Below are 14,918 nucleotides of genomic sequence, written 5' to 3'. Positions count from 1 at the left end.
CTCCAGCAAAGCAGGCTCATGGGCCTCTTGGATGCCCCCCTGTATCTGCTCTGAAGACCTTGGTACCAAAGACCAGATTTTATGTCAGGAGGGGAGCCCTACAATTCAATTCTCCCAAGGTCCATATGAGCCCTGTGTTTAATGAAGCAGTAGGGGACAGATTCGGGGGCCAAACCTGTGGCCTGCAGTACACCTCAGAGCTCACAGGAGAGGGCTGCCTGGCAGGGCTGAAAACCATGCTGACTCCAGGACCTCTGCCATGACAACACCTCAATGGACAAAGCCCCAGGGACCTGAGAGGTCAGTGAGCTTGGGGGTGAGACCCTCACCATTCCTGCCCCGCCTTCTGGAGATTCTACTATGTGGGCCCCACTTGAAGAAGAGAACCCCACCTGGAACAAAGAACTCAGACTGGCTGCACCCTTTTGAGTTCTGCAGGGCATGCAAAGAAAACAAGTGTATCTGAGCACCCCGGTGTTCCCAAAAAGTTTATTTGGGCAGACCAGGGGACAGGGAGGCTCTGTATCTAAAAGAAGGTGTTAGGCCTCTTGGTGGTGAAGCGTGGCTTGTGCTGGCGACGAAGGACCCGGTGGGGCAGCGGGAACTTGATCTTGGAGTCCTGTGACAAAGAGAGGTGGGTGAGGGGGGTGGAAGCCTCTTAACCTTGTCCTTCAGAGGGCCACTGAGGTGTGGCCACCCCCCACTGGGCTCCTACGTCAGAACCAAGGCTGGGGCAAAAGCTCCTCAGCCCAGCAAGGGCCCCAGGGCACTCACGTGGAACTGCTTGACAGCTGGTCGGCGGCACTTGCTGGCTGCAATCTCCTCCACCTTCATGATCTGGATTGAGTGGGCGCGGGCACGGTGCCGGGCCCCCATGTCTCGGTCTGCAGGGAGCAGGAGGGCAGGGTGAATGTGCCTTGGGGGCTCTGGGCATTCTCTAAACCTCTCATCATGTTCCTGCCTGGGGGGCCCCCAACTTGGGGACTAGTCTCTGGCCACCAGGAGTGTAGAACCTCCAAATTCACTTTAAGGGGCACAGAATAGCCCCCAAAGGCGACGAGATCCGCTTGCTATCAGCACCTCTGTTTAAACTGCTGTTACAAGAAACAGCAGTTCTTGGGTTTAGGTGCTTGGGTTTCAGCCTTGGCAGGTAGCCCACCTTAGGAATACCTGGGGCTGCAACAGGTCCCAACACTGGACAGGGGCTGAACCAGGTTCTGGGTGGGAGCTGCATCTATACCAGAAGCCACCCTCAAAAGGCCCACCTGCTGCCAGGGTCCAAAAAAAAAAAAGGTAGGCCTGGGGTATCCTCTCCATTCCTCCTACCCCTAAGTAAACACCTCTCCCACATTCTATGTCACCATCCCTGGGACTCACTCCCTCTCCTGCCCGTGAAGCCTCTTGCACTTGTCCTGCCTCAGTCGGGGGGCGGGGGAGGGATCAGACTGAGCTGCAGATGTCCAGGTCTAAAAAAGGGACCTGACTGGGGGAGTAGGGGGTTGGTGGCTCACAGCATTGGGTGACGGCGCCTGCAGTGGTCAGGTCACGGTATTCCCGGTACATGTTGTGGGTGCCACTTCGGGAATCGTAGCGCAGCCAGATGCCAAAGTTCTTCACCCGCAGAGGGGATTTCTCGAACACCTGCCAAAGAGGAGACAGGCTGAGGCCAGCAGTACACTGGTCTCCACTCGGCCCCTACCCTCACTACCTCTGCCCCTGCTGCTCCACGGATAGCCCGGCCCCAGAACCTTCACGTATCTGAAGGGAAATTTCTATGGCAACAGTGGGGTGCAGAACAGTCCAGGCCCCTTCGCCCATGGAGACCAGCACAAGTCCTGACTCCTCCCAAACACATTGGGACCAAAAACCAGCTGCCGCCCCAGTGCAGCCTCATGGTGCAGTCTGGTGCTCATCACAGCAATGTGCTCAGGTGACAGCACCCTTTCACAGATGAGGCCCAGGGAAGGAGATGGCCTCAGCCAAGGTGTCCCAGAGCACTAACTACACCATATCCATCCCATCCCATCCCAACCTAGGGTCTGATCTGAACTGAGGCCTGGTAACCCTGCACCATGGAAGGTGTAAATCCAGACCCACCCTGTTTCAAACATCCCATACCTGCCCACAGTACACAATTTCCCCTGAAGATTTCTTCATCTTCTTCAGCTGTGACACAAAGTACCAGAATCGAGACTTGGCAACGACATGGTTAGGCGCGAAGATGCGCATGCGGTAGAGGGGAGGCGTGCGGCACTTGGGGGTGGGCAGACAGCGCCCCACCACCTTGTATTCTCGTAGCTGAAACAGAATCAGGGGTGGGGTGAGGCCAGCATCCACAGCTGAGGCAACTGGAGATGCCCCACTCCCTTTCCACTGGTGACCAGTGGATAGAGAAGGGTGAATCCCATCCCAAGGCTTCAACATGGAATCTGAATGCTTGTCAGTCACACTGCTGTCAAGCCTGACCCATCAAAGTGAGGGCAGGAAGATTAACCAAGAGGGCCATGGACCCTTTGCCCTGGCTCAGAAAAGCTAAGCAAAGCTGTCAACCCTGCTGCCTCTCCTTTTCTCTTTACATATGTGGGGAAAGCTGAGGCCTAGACCTGCAGTCTCAGGCTCAGAACAGTCAGGTAACCTCTTTCCACCACAGCATCTCTGCAACTCACAGAATCTTGTCCAAGTCCTCTTTTACTCTGTGGTTCAGAGATAGTGACTAGCCTATCTTATAGCTCACTCCAGGCAGAAGCAGGACAATAATCTAGTTCCCTCTCCAGCCCTGGGCTTCCTGCACTGCTTCCATGTAACCTGCAGCTGCCTTAGTTTTCCCAGCTACAGCCCAAGGGACTTGGGCTGCCAAGAGGAAGCTCCATGTTTACATGGATGCAAATGTGAGGATGTCTGCCAAGTCCTAACCCTGTGATATAAAAAAGTGCCACCTCCATAAATGACTCCCGACCACTTTACTAATGTCAACAGAAGGTAGCCCCAAATACCGCAAACTTAGCTCCTACTTCCACCTCTCAATCTTGACTAATCAGCCTCGTGGATCATCCGTTCTGAAAGGGATCGACGCAATCCCTTTCCCAGCGTGGAAACTGAGGCTGAAGAACTGTACGTGACACCCCTGCCCCTGCCCTTTTTCCCAGGGCCTGCTCTTCCATCTCTGCACTATAGAGCCCTGATTTTGTCTAACACTTGCCACAGCAATAAGGCTCGTGGCAACTCGGGTTTGTAATTTTCTTCTACTCACAGTCATACCGAGAAAAATGGAAATACTATTGCCTTCCCCCACGTCCACTATGCAGTCGAGAAAACTGAGGCTCAGAAGCTCGAAGAGGTCTCGCAGCGCGAGCCTCCACGCTGCGCGTGTCTCTTCCTCTGGAAAGGAGGTCCGGCCTCCACGAACCCCGATTCCCAAGCCGACCTGGGTTACGCACCGGCCTCCCCACGCGGCGCCCGCAGTGGTCGCCATGTTGGCTGTACCTGGAGGAGGCGGCCGGCGGCGGCGCGGGTCCCAACCCGGAGCGCGCACGCCAGATGCGAGCCACGCCACCTCCTGAGGTCCCCCCCATTCGGTCTGAGACGCGTTCCGCGGCCCCCTACCCCGGCGCGCCCACTTTACCGTTCCCGAGGCCTTCATAGCTCTCCCGCCGCGTTCGCCACCACCCCCAAAAGGAAGTGACCGCCCTCGCGTAGCCGCTCACCATGACTTCGTTGCAGGAAGTTCCGCCCTCCCAAAGCCATGTTCCCATTGGCTTCTTGGCTAAGCTCTCAACCACATCTGCTTCTTCATTGGCTCCAGATACACCAACCTCTTACAGCCCCACCTCCCTTCGCAGTGAGACTACAACTCCCAAGAAGCATCGCAAACAAGCTTTTCCTGTCCTGCCGAGGCCGTAAAGGTAGCGTCAGCGCCCGCGGGACGCTGGGAATTGTAGGTAACCCGGGAGGCGGCGGTGGCTGGTGGGCGTGTTCCTCTTCCCTTGGATGCTAATAAGAAGAATCCGACCTCGATTGGGCGCGGCGCTTATTATGCCATCTCGGCGCTCTTCCTGGAAGTGTGTTAAGGAGATCTAGAGCCACGGACCTGACAGTTCTCATCTGTAAAATGGGAGTAAACTACTGTTTTTCTCCTAGAACTGTGACAATAAATAGATGAGATAACCCATGTAAAATGCCACGCACAGAGCAATTAACAAGCACTAACATTAATTAAGCGCTGGAATGCTAGCTGTTATTATGATTATGGATATTTGATGTATGTTTTGTAACAGATTCAAACACCATCTGCTTGCCTCCAGTACAGATCCTGGGGCAGCGTGGGGTGGGGGGTGGGGGTTAGAACTGATTTAGGTGCACCCTGGATTTTGGAGGGGCTGGGGCAAAAAGAGGCTCCCTTGGAGGAAAGCCGAAAGATAGAAAAGGAAAGAACCACAAACAACTCAGGGTATCAGGCTGTGAAAAAAAACAAAGAGGATAAATTGGTGGGTTTATTTTAGGGAGAAAGGCTCTTAGAAGAGGTGACGGCTGAGCCCAGTCAGCATTTTTCTTTTTTTAACTAAAAAATTAATAGTAGCTTCTTTGAGATATAGTTCACATATCATACAATTTACCCATTTAAGTTGTAGAATTCAATGGTTTTTACTACCATTTATTCAGATACATTCATATATTTAGTATATGTACAGTTGTGCAACCATCATAAAATTTAGAACATTTCCACCATCCCCCAAAGATGGCCCTCACCATTAGTAGTCACTTCTCATTCCCTGCCCTGCCCACCCACCCCCCCTCTGCCCACCCACCCCCCCTCCATCTCTAGGCAACTAGGAATCTACTTTCTGACTCTATGTACTTACCTATTCTAGACATTTCACATTGGAATCATACAAAATGAGGTCTTTTGTGACTGGCTTCTTTCACTTAGCATAATGTTTTCAAGATTCATTCATGTTGTATTATGGTTCAGTATACTTTATTTCTTTTTACTGCTGAGTAATATTCTGTTCTATAGATATATTTTATTTATCCATTCATCAATTGATGGATTTTTTTGGGGGTGGTTTCCAATTTTTGGCTATTGAAAATTATGAGATAATGATATTTGCACGCAAAGCTTTGTGTAGATATATGTTTTCATTTCTCTTGGGAATATAGATAGGAGTGGAATTGCTGGGTCATAAAGTAATTCTATGTTTTATCTTTTGAGGAACTGCCAGATCACTTTCTAAAATGCCTGCATCATTTACATTTCCAACAGCAATGTATGAGGATTCCAACTTCTCCACATCCTCATCAACACTTTTTTTTATTATTTTTCCTTTTTATTATAACCATCCTAGTGGGTGGGAAGTGTCATCTCCTTGTGGTTTTGATTTGCTTTTCCTTGATGACTAACGATGTTGGGCATCTCTTCATGTATTTATTGGCCATATGTATATCTTCTTTGGAGAGATATCTATTCAGATTCTTTGCCTATTTTATTTTATTTATTTACTTTATTATTTATTATTATCTATGCCTACAGCACCGGGTCTTCCTAGGTGGTCTCCCATCCAAGTACTAACCAGATTCGACCCTGCTTAGCTTCTGAGATCAGACATTCAGCTTGTTCAGGATGGCATGGCCATAGACCAGGGACCGTGGCTCCACTGGGGCTGGAACCTAGACTTTCTACATATAAAGCAGATATGCTAACTGCTACACTATGGAATCATGTCCATTCTTTACCTATTTTAAAACAGGGTTTTTTAATTATTATTATTGAGTTGTAAGAATCCTTCATATATTCTATAGATATATAGTTCCTTATTAGATATATGATTTGCAAACTTATTTCATTCTGTGAGTTATCTTTTCAATTTCTTGATATAGCCTTTTGAGGCACAAGCATTTTTAATTTTGGTGAAGTCCAATTTATTTTTTTCTTTTACTGTTTGTGATTTTTATGTCATATCTAAGAAACTGTTGCCCAATCCAAGGTTATGAAGTTTATGTCTATGTTTTCCTAAGAATTTTATAGTTTTAGCTCTGATATTTAGGTCTTTGTTCCACTTTGAATTTGTTTTGTATATGTTATGAGGCACGAGTCCAACTTCATTCTTTCATAAGTGGATATACAGTTGTTCCAGAACTATTTGTTGAGAAGATTATATTCTCCCTTTGAATTGTCTTGTTGAAAATAAATGTTTCTGGATTCTTAATTCTATTCCATTGATCTGCATATCTATCTTTATGCCAGTACCACTGTTTTGATTGCTGTAGTTTTATATTCAGTTTGGAATTTGGAAATGTGAATTCTCCAACTTTGATCTTTTTTAAGATCAAAAAGACTATTCTGGGTCCCTTGAATTTTTATATGAATTTTAGGGTCGGCTTGTCAATTTCTTCAAAGAAGTCAGCTGGGATTTTGATAGGAAGTGCATTGAATCTGAAGATCAATTTGGGGAATATTGTCATTTTAACACCATGACATCTGCCATTTTACTTTTGTTTTTCTATGTGTCCCACGTCTTTTTTGTTGTTGTTTCTTTTTTCCTTTACTGCCTCCTATTGCATAAAGTGACTTTTTTTAATGTAACATTTAATTCCTTTAATGATTTTTTTTACTATGTTTTTTAAGTTATTTCTTCAGTGGTTCCTCTAGCACTGAACATATACATCTTAACTTAGAATCTACTTCAGATTTATGCTGCCTTAATTTTAATGACATATAGAAATGTGACTCCTATATATCTTATTTCCTTCTCCCCTTTTGTACAATTGCTGTTATTATTGTGCTATTATTGTTATACATACTACGTCCTCATGTGCTGCAAACCCAACAATACATCGTTATAATTATTACTCCACACAATTGTATGTCTGTTGAAGAATCAGAAAATAAAGGAAGGCAAGTATATATTTATAGATTTTTTCATATTAATTTTCTCCTTTCACGTTTCTGGTTCTCTTCATTAGTTTTTATGGATTAGAGTTATTGCCTGGTGTCATTTCCTTATTCCAATACGGCTTTGATCTCCCCACCTCCTTTGTGTTGTTATTGTTAAATATATTACATTTCTATATGTTATAGGCCCAATACAATTCAACACATTTTTATACAACTGCTTTTTAAGTCAGTTAAGAGACAAAAGGAGAAGCAGAGCATTTATGCTGTTTTTTTTTTATAATTACAGAATTACGTTTATCTGTGGTCTTGCTCCTGCTCTCCCTGTGCGAAAGGCCAGGCGACAAGGAACTCCATTCTCACGGGGGTTCCGCGAGTATCCACTAGGTGGCAGCCGAGCCCTCGACTGTCTCTGCCTGGCCAAGGCCCATTGCCGGGACACTGGTGTGTAGCAGACTCAAAGTTTAGTGGCGCATTGAAGCTCTGGGCCTCAGTTTCTCTGCCTGTAAGACGAGGCTAATGGTAGTTCCAAGCTGGTGGGGCTGTTGTGAGATTTAAATGTCATATAATTGTTAGGCCTGGGGTTGTGACCCTCCCTAGTGCGTGAACTCAGGGCCCAGGGCTTCAGTTTCCTTAGACTGTGGGAAGTAAACAGGTGAGTGGAAAGAGGTCCTGGGAAACTCAGGGCAGGGCCTGGGACCCAAATCAAGTCCTGAGAGGGCAGGAGAGGGGTCAGAGCAGGGTAAGTAGGGAGGGCAGAGGAGAGAAGGGAGAAGGGAAGAGGAGGAAGTGCAGAGGGCTGCACGGCCTTGGGGCCTGGTGCTCCTGTCTCCAAGGTCTTGGTCAGGATAACCCCGCAGCTGGGCAGCTGGAGAGGAGGGAGGGACTTGCGTGCTTGCCTGTTTGTTTGAAAGGTTTTTTGTTTTCTTCTTTACATTTAGGCCCCCTCTGCGCCCCTAAGCCACCTTCTTGCCCTGGTGTACTCCTCCCTGCTGTCCTTGCCTAGCCTCCAGCCACGTAGGAATTGGAGCCTGGTAAGCCTGTCCAGTACCTCAAACCACAACCTATGTTCCTCTATCCTGCTTACCCGCTTTTCCATCTTGGCTACTGGCACTTCCATCCTTCCAGTGCTCATCTGGCTGGAATTCTGCTCCTGTCCTTTTGTCCTCAAAATGCCCCTAAGCTACCCACTCCCCTGTGTCCTAGCTGCCATCCCACCCAGACCCTGGCTTCCTGCCCTCTCTCCTCCTGTCCCCAATTGTCCCTGCTCCCAGCCCTCCTAAGTCTCCTCTTCTGAATTCATTCAGTCATTTATTCACTCGATAGCTACTGTGTGCCAGGCATTGGGGACACAGCTGTGATCAGGACAACCACAAATTCCAGTGCTGGGGGAGATGACATACGAATGGGGCAAATGGATGAAAACAAGATAAATAAGAAAAACATGCACCACAGCAGAGTGATGTGTGCTAGGGAGAAAAATAAAGTGAAGAATGGAGTCCTGAAGGCTCCAGGCATCATCTCCCTCACCCAAGCGGGGGGGCCAGACTCCTTCTTTGCTCAGCCTAATAAGGGGGATCATAGGATATTGTGAGGAGAGGGAGCCAAAGCAAACTGGAGACGCTTCCTTCTTGTCATGTGACCTCTCGGCCTCAATTTTCCCCTCTGTAAATGGGGATCACAGCCCACACTTAGGAGATTGTTAAATGAATTGCTACGTGTAAGAAGCCATGGTGGGCACCCTGTGCACCATTTTCATTAACAATATGATTGCTTTGGTTCATGGTCAACCTCCAAACAGCTCCGGTAATTCCCATTTCCTCTCCCATCTCACGTGGTGACATATGTTTACTTTTTTGATGAAACTCTCACCTTTTAAACAGTATTAACAAATACAAAATTCAATAGGCACAAAAAAGGTAAAAAACATAAAGTCTCCCACTTTTGCTGATCATGGCTCCCAGTTCCCCTCCCTAGTGGCCACCAGGGGAACAAGTTATTCATGTTTTGATGCAGAGAATCTATGCAGAGGAATCCTCATTTTTCTCTTTCTACATAAACTAAAGCTTCTTGCCCAGGCAGGCTTGCACCTTGCTTTTTCCTTCACGAAGTCCTCCCACATTGTCAGCATTGTGCTGCCTTATTCTTTTGCACAGAGGCATACTATTCCATGCTGAGAATGTCCATAGTTTTCCAGCAAATCCTCTGTAGCTGGGCATTTGGGTCGTTTGTTCATTTATTTTTATTTTTTTTTTAGATTCCACATATAAGACATTGCACATATTTTAAATGTATATGTTATGCTGTTTTGACCTGAGAGTAAATCTGTGAAACCATGACTACGATCAAAATTAATTTACATGTTCCAAAATTTTATTCGTAAGCTTTGTGCTTGCTTCTTTCACTCAGCATAATGATTCTGAGATTGCTCCATGTTGGTGCATGTATCAATAGTTCATTCCCTTTTATTGTCAAGTCCATTCCACTGTATGGCTAGACCAATCATTGTATGGTTGTTCATCTCTTCACCTGCTGGTGGACATGTGGGTTGTTTTCAGTTTAGAACTATTACAAATAAAGCTGCTACAAGTATTCATCTACACCTATGAGTGGATCGTAGGGTAATTCTATGTTTAAGAAACTGCCAAGCTGTTTTGCATAGCAGCTGCACTATTTTGCATTCCCACCAGCAATGCATCACCAACTCTTATTGTCTGTCTTTCTAATTTTGCCCATTCTAGTGGATGTGAGGTGGCATCTCATGGTGGTTTGGATTTGCATTTCCCTGATGGTTAATGACATTGAGCATCTTTTTATGTGCTTGTTGGCCATTCATATATCCTCTTTGGTGAAGTGTCTGTTCAGATCTTTTGCCCATTTTCTGATTGAGTAGCTTGTCTTTTATTATTGAGTTGTTTATATATTCTGGATACAGATATTTTGTTTATTTAATATATACGTTGCAAATATTTTCTCTTGACCAATGTCTTGCCTTTCTGTTTTCTCGGTGGTGTCTTTTGGAGAGCAAAATGATGTAGTTTAATTACCAACTTTTTCTGAGAAAACTTTGCCTACTCCAACTTTGTAAAGATTTGCTCTTATGTTTCTTTATAGAAGTCTTAGAGTTTTAGATTTTACATTTAAGTCTGTGATCCATTTTGAGTTGATTTTGTGTATGGTGTTAGGTAAGGGTTATTGTTAGTTGTTTTCCATGTGATCCCCAGTTGTTTTAACACCATTTGCTGAAAAGACTTTCTTTTCCTCCATTTAATTGCCTTAGAATCTGAGTCAAAAATCAACTCTCTCTCTCTCTATATATGTCTAGTACTCTCTATTCTGTTTTCTTGATCTATATGTCTATCTTTTCACCAATACCAAATTGTCTTGATTATTGTAGCTCTATAATAAGCCTAGAAATCAGATAGAATAAGTCCTCTGACTTTTATCTTCTTTTAAGAAATTGCTTTGGTTATTCTAGGTCCTTTGCAATTCTATATACATTTTAAAGTTGGTGCCAGTTTCTTTAAAAAAAAAAATTCTGCTGAATTTAGATTTGAATTTCACTGACTGTAGATTAGTTTGGGGAGAATTGACATCTTAACAACAGTGAGTCTTCCAATCCATAAACATGGTACATATTTCCATTTATTTAGATCTTATGAATTTCTCTGAACGATATCTGTACTTCTTAGTGTAGAGATCTTAGACTTATTTTGTTAGATTTATACCTAGATACTTTATCTTTTTTGCTGCTATTGAAAACGGGATTACATTTTTTTAATTGTTCGCTGCTTGTATATAAGGATATATAGCATATAAGAATGCAGTAGAATTTTGTATATTAACTTTTTCATGTGTGAACTTGCTAAATTCATTTATTAGTTCTAGTAGTTGTCATAGATTTCCTTGAATTTTTTACATAAACAATCATGTAATCTGCATATAGGGACAGTTTTTCTTCCTCCTTTCCAATCTTTATGCCTTTTATTTATTTTTCTTGCCTGATGGCAATGGCTGTGACCTCTAGAATAATGTCGAATAGAAGTGGCGAGAATAGATATCCTTGTCTTGTTCCCAGTCTCAGGAGAACACAATTTGGCCTTTCGCATTAACTGTAATATTACCTGTAGATTTTTTGGTAGATGATCCTTATCAGCTTGAGGAAGTTCTTATTTATATCTAGTTTGCTGAGAGGTTTTTTTAAAATCACAACAAGGTGTTGAATTTTGTCAAATCTTTCTTTTATCCATGGAAATGATCATAAGTTTTCATGGTACTTTTAATTTGCATTTCTCTTATTATGAGTAAGGCTGAGCATCTTTTTCTGAGTTTAAGAGCCATTTGTACTTAATTTTCTGTGATTTGGGGGTTCATAGCCAGCCTGCTGAATTACTGGCATTTTATTACTTTCTAGGAATTGCTTGCATAATGAGGACATTTCATCGATGATGTGAGTTCAACTTTTTACCTGTCTCCTTTGTTTGTTCTTTGACTGTATTTATGGGCTCTTTGCCAGCAGAAAATTTGGGATGTTTTGCATCACTTATGTTTCCAATTTGTTCTTGGGCAGATCCTGGGCTTTGCCTCCCCAGAACCTCCTCCTGGAGCTTTCATCTGCCCCTCTCTGGGGCTGAGAATTTGTCCTGACCCTGTTCCCCTCTTGCTCATTCTCAAAATCCCGCAGTTGTCAGGGTCCTAGAGGCTGACTCCCTGTCCTTCCTGGAGGGAGGAGTCTCCATTTCAGAGAAAAGGATGGGAGCATGTATGTATGTGTATTTCTCTCTGCTGAAGCCACCCAGGAAGTGAAAGAAAAATACTATGGCTAAGCCTCCACATAATGCTTCCTGCCACAAGCCTGCTGTGGCTCCCACTGCACTAAGGATGCAACCCATATGCCTTCCTTCCACCACAAGGCCCTGCCGATGCCTCTAAACAAGTCTCAGCGTACCGTGTCCCTGCCATCCTCTCTCTCTGCCACCTCGCCCTTCTCAAAAACACTCTTTGTCCAGCGTCCCAGCCTTTACTTGGGGCGTACCCTCTGCTGGAACTCCTGACACCTCCACATCCAGATCTGTCTTTGGATTTTAGTATCAAAGTCTCTTCCTCCTGTCTTCGGATTTTAGTATCAAAGTCTCTTCCTCCAGGAAGACTTCCCAGACTTGGGGGTCTCTCCTAGAAGCCTGGCCCCAAAGGCTACCGCAACAATTCATAAGTAATAATTTGTATGTTGTCATCTCCCTGACAAGACTGTCAGCTCCACTAGTCAGAGATTGGATCTGCTCTTGTACCCTGTTGTGTCAATACCATGCACACAGGAGGTGCCCAATAAGTATCTGTGAGTGATTGAATTAAAGTCTATAAAATACATATCCAAGCCATTTGGGGGCCAGGATTTGTGATGAGATTACAGAAATAAAAGGGTCCTCTAAAATCTCTCCCCAAATCGCTTCCAGGGCTGTGCATCTTACTAAGGACACTGGTCTCACCTGGACGCCGCCCTGGTCTCCTGCCTCCTCCAATCATGACAGCCTCGGGGGCATTGAAAAAAAGATCAATGAGACCTGACCTCTGCTGCTCACCCTGCTTTCCCCTTTCTCCTTACCTCTTCCTGCTCTACCAGCTTCTTCTCGGCTCCTTAAACTGCTTAACTCATCCCACCTTTTGTCCATGCGGTGCCCTCCACCAGGAGTGCTCTCATATTTCAGCTGAGTTGATCCTGGCCTCTGCGCAGAGCCCCCTACCCACCATCCCCCACCTCCCAGCCCTGGCCTGTGCCTCCCTGCCAGGCAGATGACGAGGTGTTCCCAAGAGCAGGCCTGGTTGCCAGGCAGGGCTAGGCTTAGGGCGCTGTGCGCAACAGGGGCTCTGTCTTTCCCAGGGTCTCCTGGGAGAAATACTTGGAAGGAGAACTTGACCTTTGTCTGGGGCAACTTCACAGCCTCATTCATGGGCAGATCTAGCCCAGTTCCTTTCCCTGGGTGCAGAAGGGGAAATTCCTCTGGGTGCCCAACCCACACATACCACGGATGGGTAAACTAAGGCCCAAGGAGCTGGGGTGTTGCCAGGGCCCCACAGAGAGTGGGTCCAGAACCCATGAAACCCCTGTGTAACCACCTCTGTGCTGTTACCCCTTCTCTTGGGTCTGGGGGGTCTCCAGCAGCCTGTCTTAGCAGGGCCGCTGCTGTGCAAGCTTCCGGAACTTTCTGCCCCTCCCCAGCTGGGCCCTCTTGCCTCCCCGCCCCCACCCCTACAAGGCCATGACTTTCGGTAAGTGACAGCTACTCAGGAAGCTGAGGGGCCCGCACAGGAAAGAACCCAGTGGGACTTTCCTCCCACTGCCACCGGCTCTGCCCTCCCGACTTGGCCCAGGGTCCCCACCTGCCAGGTAAGATCTGGAGGTGCCACATGGCTCTGGCCGGGCAGAGTGGGTAGTTGATTTTGGCTGGGGATGACAGGGCAGATGGAGGGTACTGTGACAGCAAAGGCAAGTTCGCTTTCCAGGCCTCCAAGGAAAGCTGCTGGACAGACATGAGCTAGAATGGCTGGCTGTGTGGGCTCTGGCAAACACTCCCCTCTCTGGGCCTCAGCTTTGGCGTAAAATGAGGCCTCATGTTCCCAGCTCTTGAGACTTGAATGAATCGCTGTGCAGGTGTGGGGGCATGGGGAGTTCAGTGCCTCTGGGGAAACAGTTCCCAGGGCAGACCGTCCCAGGCCGCAAGCCGGAGCATAGGATGACCAGCCATTCTGGAAGGTGGGACTTTTGGTGTTAAAAGGGGCATTTTTCTGGGCCCCGAACCCTGAGTTTTCATCTCTGACTTTTCCTTTTTTCGCTTTCAATATTTAAAGGATCATTTTTTTTTTTTAAACACAACATTTATTTTAAACAGATGTGCTGTGTGATTCCATTTATATAAAAGTGTAAAGACAGGAAAGATCAGTTTGGCTATTAGAAATAGGGCAGTGGCCCCCTCTGTGCGGAGTGACAGGGGTCCCAGTGTTACCGGAGAGTGGGGTTCCCCTCTTGGAGGGTTGTTTAGGCTCTTGATGTCTCGAACAAAGAACTGAGCAAGACACCAAAATACAGCAGAAAAGAATAGCTTTATTAGAAAGGAAAGCAAAGTAACAGTACACTTCCAGTTGTGGAAGTGGCCAGAGCAAGAGAAGAAAGAGCAGCTCAAAAGGCTCAAGGCCTTAAAGGAACAGTAACAAACTCTTTGGGGTTTTTATCCTTGTTTGCTGTGGGTGGTGATTTTTCTTAGAGGGGTGGGCTTTCTTGATTGACAACTAAGATGGACAGGACCCAGTGACTCATCATTTGCTTTCTGCGCATGTTCTTTCCCAGAATTCAGTCTGTTATAATGATATTAATGAACTTCCGGGCATATGCATCGTAGCATAATGATGGAATAATGAGGCTCAGGTGAAATGAAGGTCATTGGGGTCTTCATTGCACAAGTGCGAGTGACTGGCTGAAACTAGTACCCAGTTATCTACTTACCTGTTTCCTTGCATGAGTTACTTTGAGCCCCCAAAAGGCTTCTGGCTTGCTTAATTGTGGGCAGATTAGGGCGGACCCTTTCTAGAATAGGATGACCTAACTGTCTTTGCTGGAGGACACGGAAACCCCCTAACTTTCCAGCCTAATCCTTATCTAAGAGCCATTAACTCCCTTTTTATTAGTATTGATCCAGGGCAGCGATTCTCAAAATGTAGTTCCCATACCCCTGGGGAAGCCAAGAATTTCAAGGGAATATCACGATTTCCCTGCCTGCCCTAGTCAGGACGGGGTCTTGGGTTTTCTGCTAAAGTGCTGCCTCAGTCTCTAGACAGGAAAAAGATACAAACTTGTTACTTGAATTATATATCTAGGTACATTTCTATTATTGATTTGCCTATCAAGCGGGTAAAGGAAATCAGGCTTGACTAATATATTTCGTAAAAGAAAGAAAAAAAGAACTTGGGTGAAAGGTCCCCTCCTCGGACTCCAAGGGTCCTGTTTTGGCTGAAAGCCACTCCTGTCTTATGATGG

The 14,918-nt window shown here is 46.0% G+C and overlaps 2 protein-coding genes and 1 non-coding gene across 4 annotated transcripts in view; 1 reads left to right on the top strand and 2 right to left on the bottom strand.

The window, feature by feature from the left end:
• Positions 1-463: 463 nt before the first annotated feature.
• RPL18A (ribosomal protein L18a) lies at positions 464-3,724 on the bottom strand. The gene is made up of 5 exons (XM_006904290.3): positions 3,623-3,724; positions 2,119-2,298; positions 1,512-1,641; positions 775-884; positions 464-619 (listed from the first exon to the last, which is right to left on the bottom strand). Exons 1-5 carry the CDS (start codon positions 3,638-3,640, stop codon positions 527-529), a joined length of 531 nt encoding a protein of 176 aa, XP_006904352.1. The 5' UTR covers positions 3,641-3,724; the 3' UTR covers positions 464-526.
• LOC112477218 lies at positions 1,003-1,133 on the bottom strand. Its single transcript, XR_003045359.1, has one exon. It is a non-coding gene; the product is annotated as a small nucleolar RNA SNORA68 (small nucleolar RNA).
• A 9,473-nt stretch (positions 3,725-13,197) lies between the features above and the next one.
• Positions 13,198-14,918, top strand: part of JAK3 (Janus kinase 3) — a 16,280-nt gene continuing 14,559 nt past the window's right edge. The window contains exon 1 of one of the 2 annotated variants that reach the window (XM_015586178.2): positions 13,198-13,274. The gene's annotated coding sequence lies outside the window, so the exon portion shown is untranslated. The remainder of the gene's footprint in view (positions 13,275-14,918) is intronic. The other variant, XM_015586182.2, reaches the window with a different exon arrangement.

This window comes from Pteropus alecto, unplaced genomic scaffold (assembly GCF_000325575.1).
Source record: "Pteropus alecto unplaced genomic scaffold, ASM32557v1 scaffold160, whole genome shotgun sequence".
NCBI lineage: Eukaryota > Metazoa > Chordata > Mammalia > Chiroptera > Pteropodidae > Pteropus > Pteropus alecto.
This window is presented reverse-complemented; position numbering and strand designations above follow the sequence as displayed.

What these genes read in the sequence shown, in the direction of transcription:
- RPL18A (XM_006904290.3), bottom strand. An exon ending in AAATTGTGTACTGTGGGCAG is followed by an intron (nt 1,642 to 2,118) that starts GTATGGGATGTT and finishes CCTCTTTGGCAG; the next exon opens with GTGTTCGAGAAATCCCCTCT. An exon ending in CAGCTGTCAAGCAGTTCCAC is followed by an intron (nt 620 to 774) that starts GTGAGTGCCCTG and finishes TCTTTGTCACAG; the next exon opens with GACTCCAAGATCAAGTTCCC.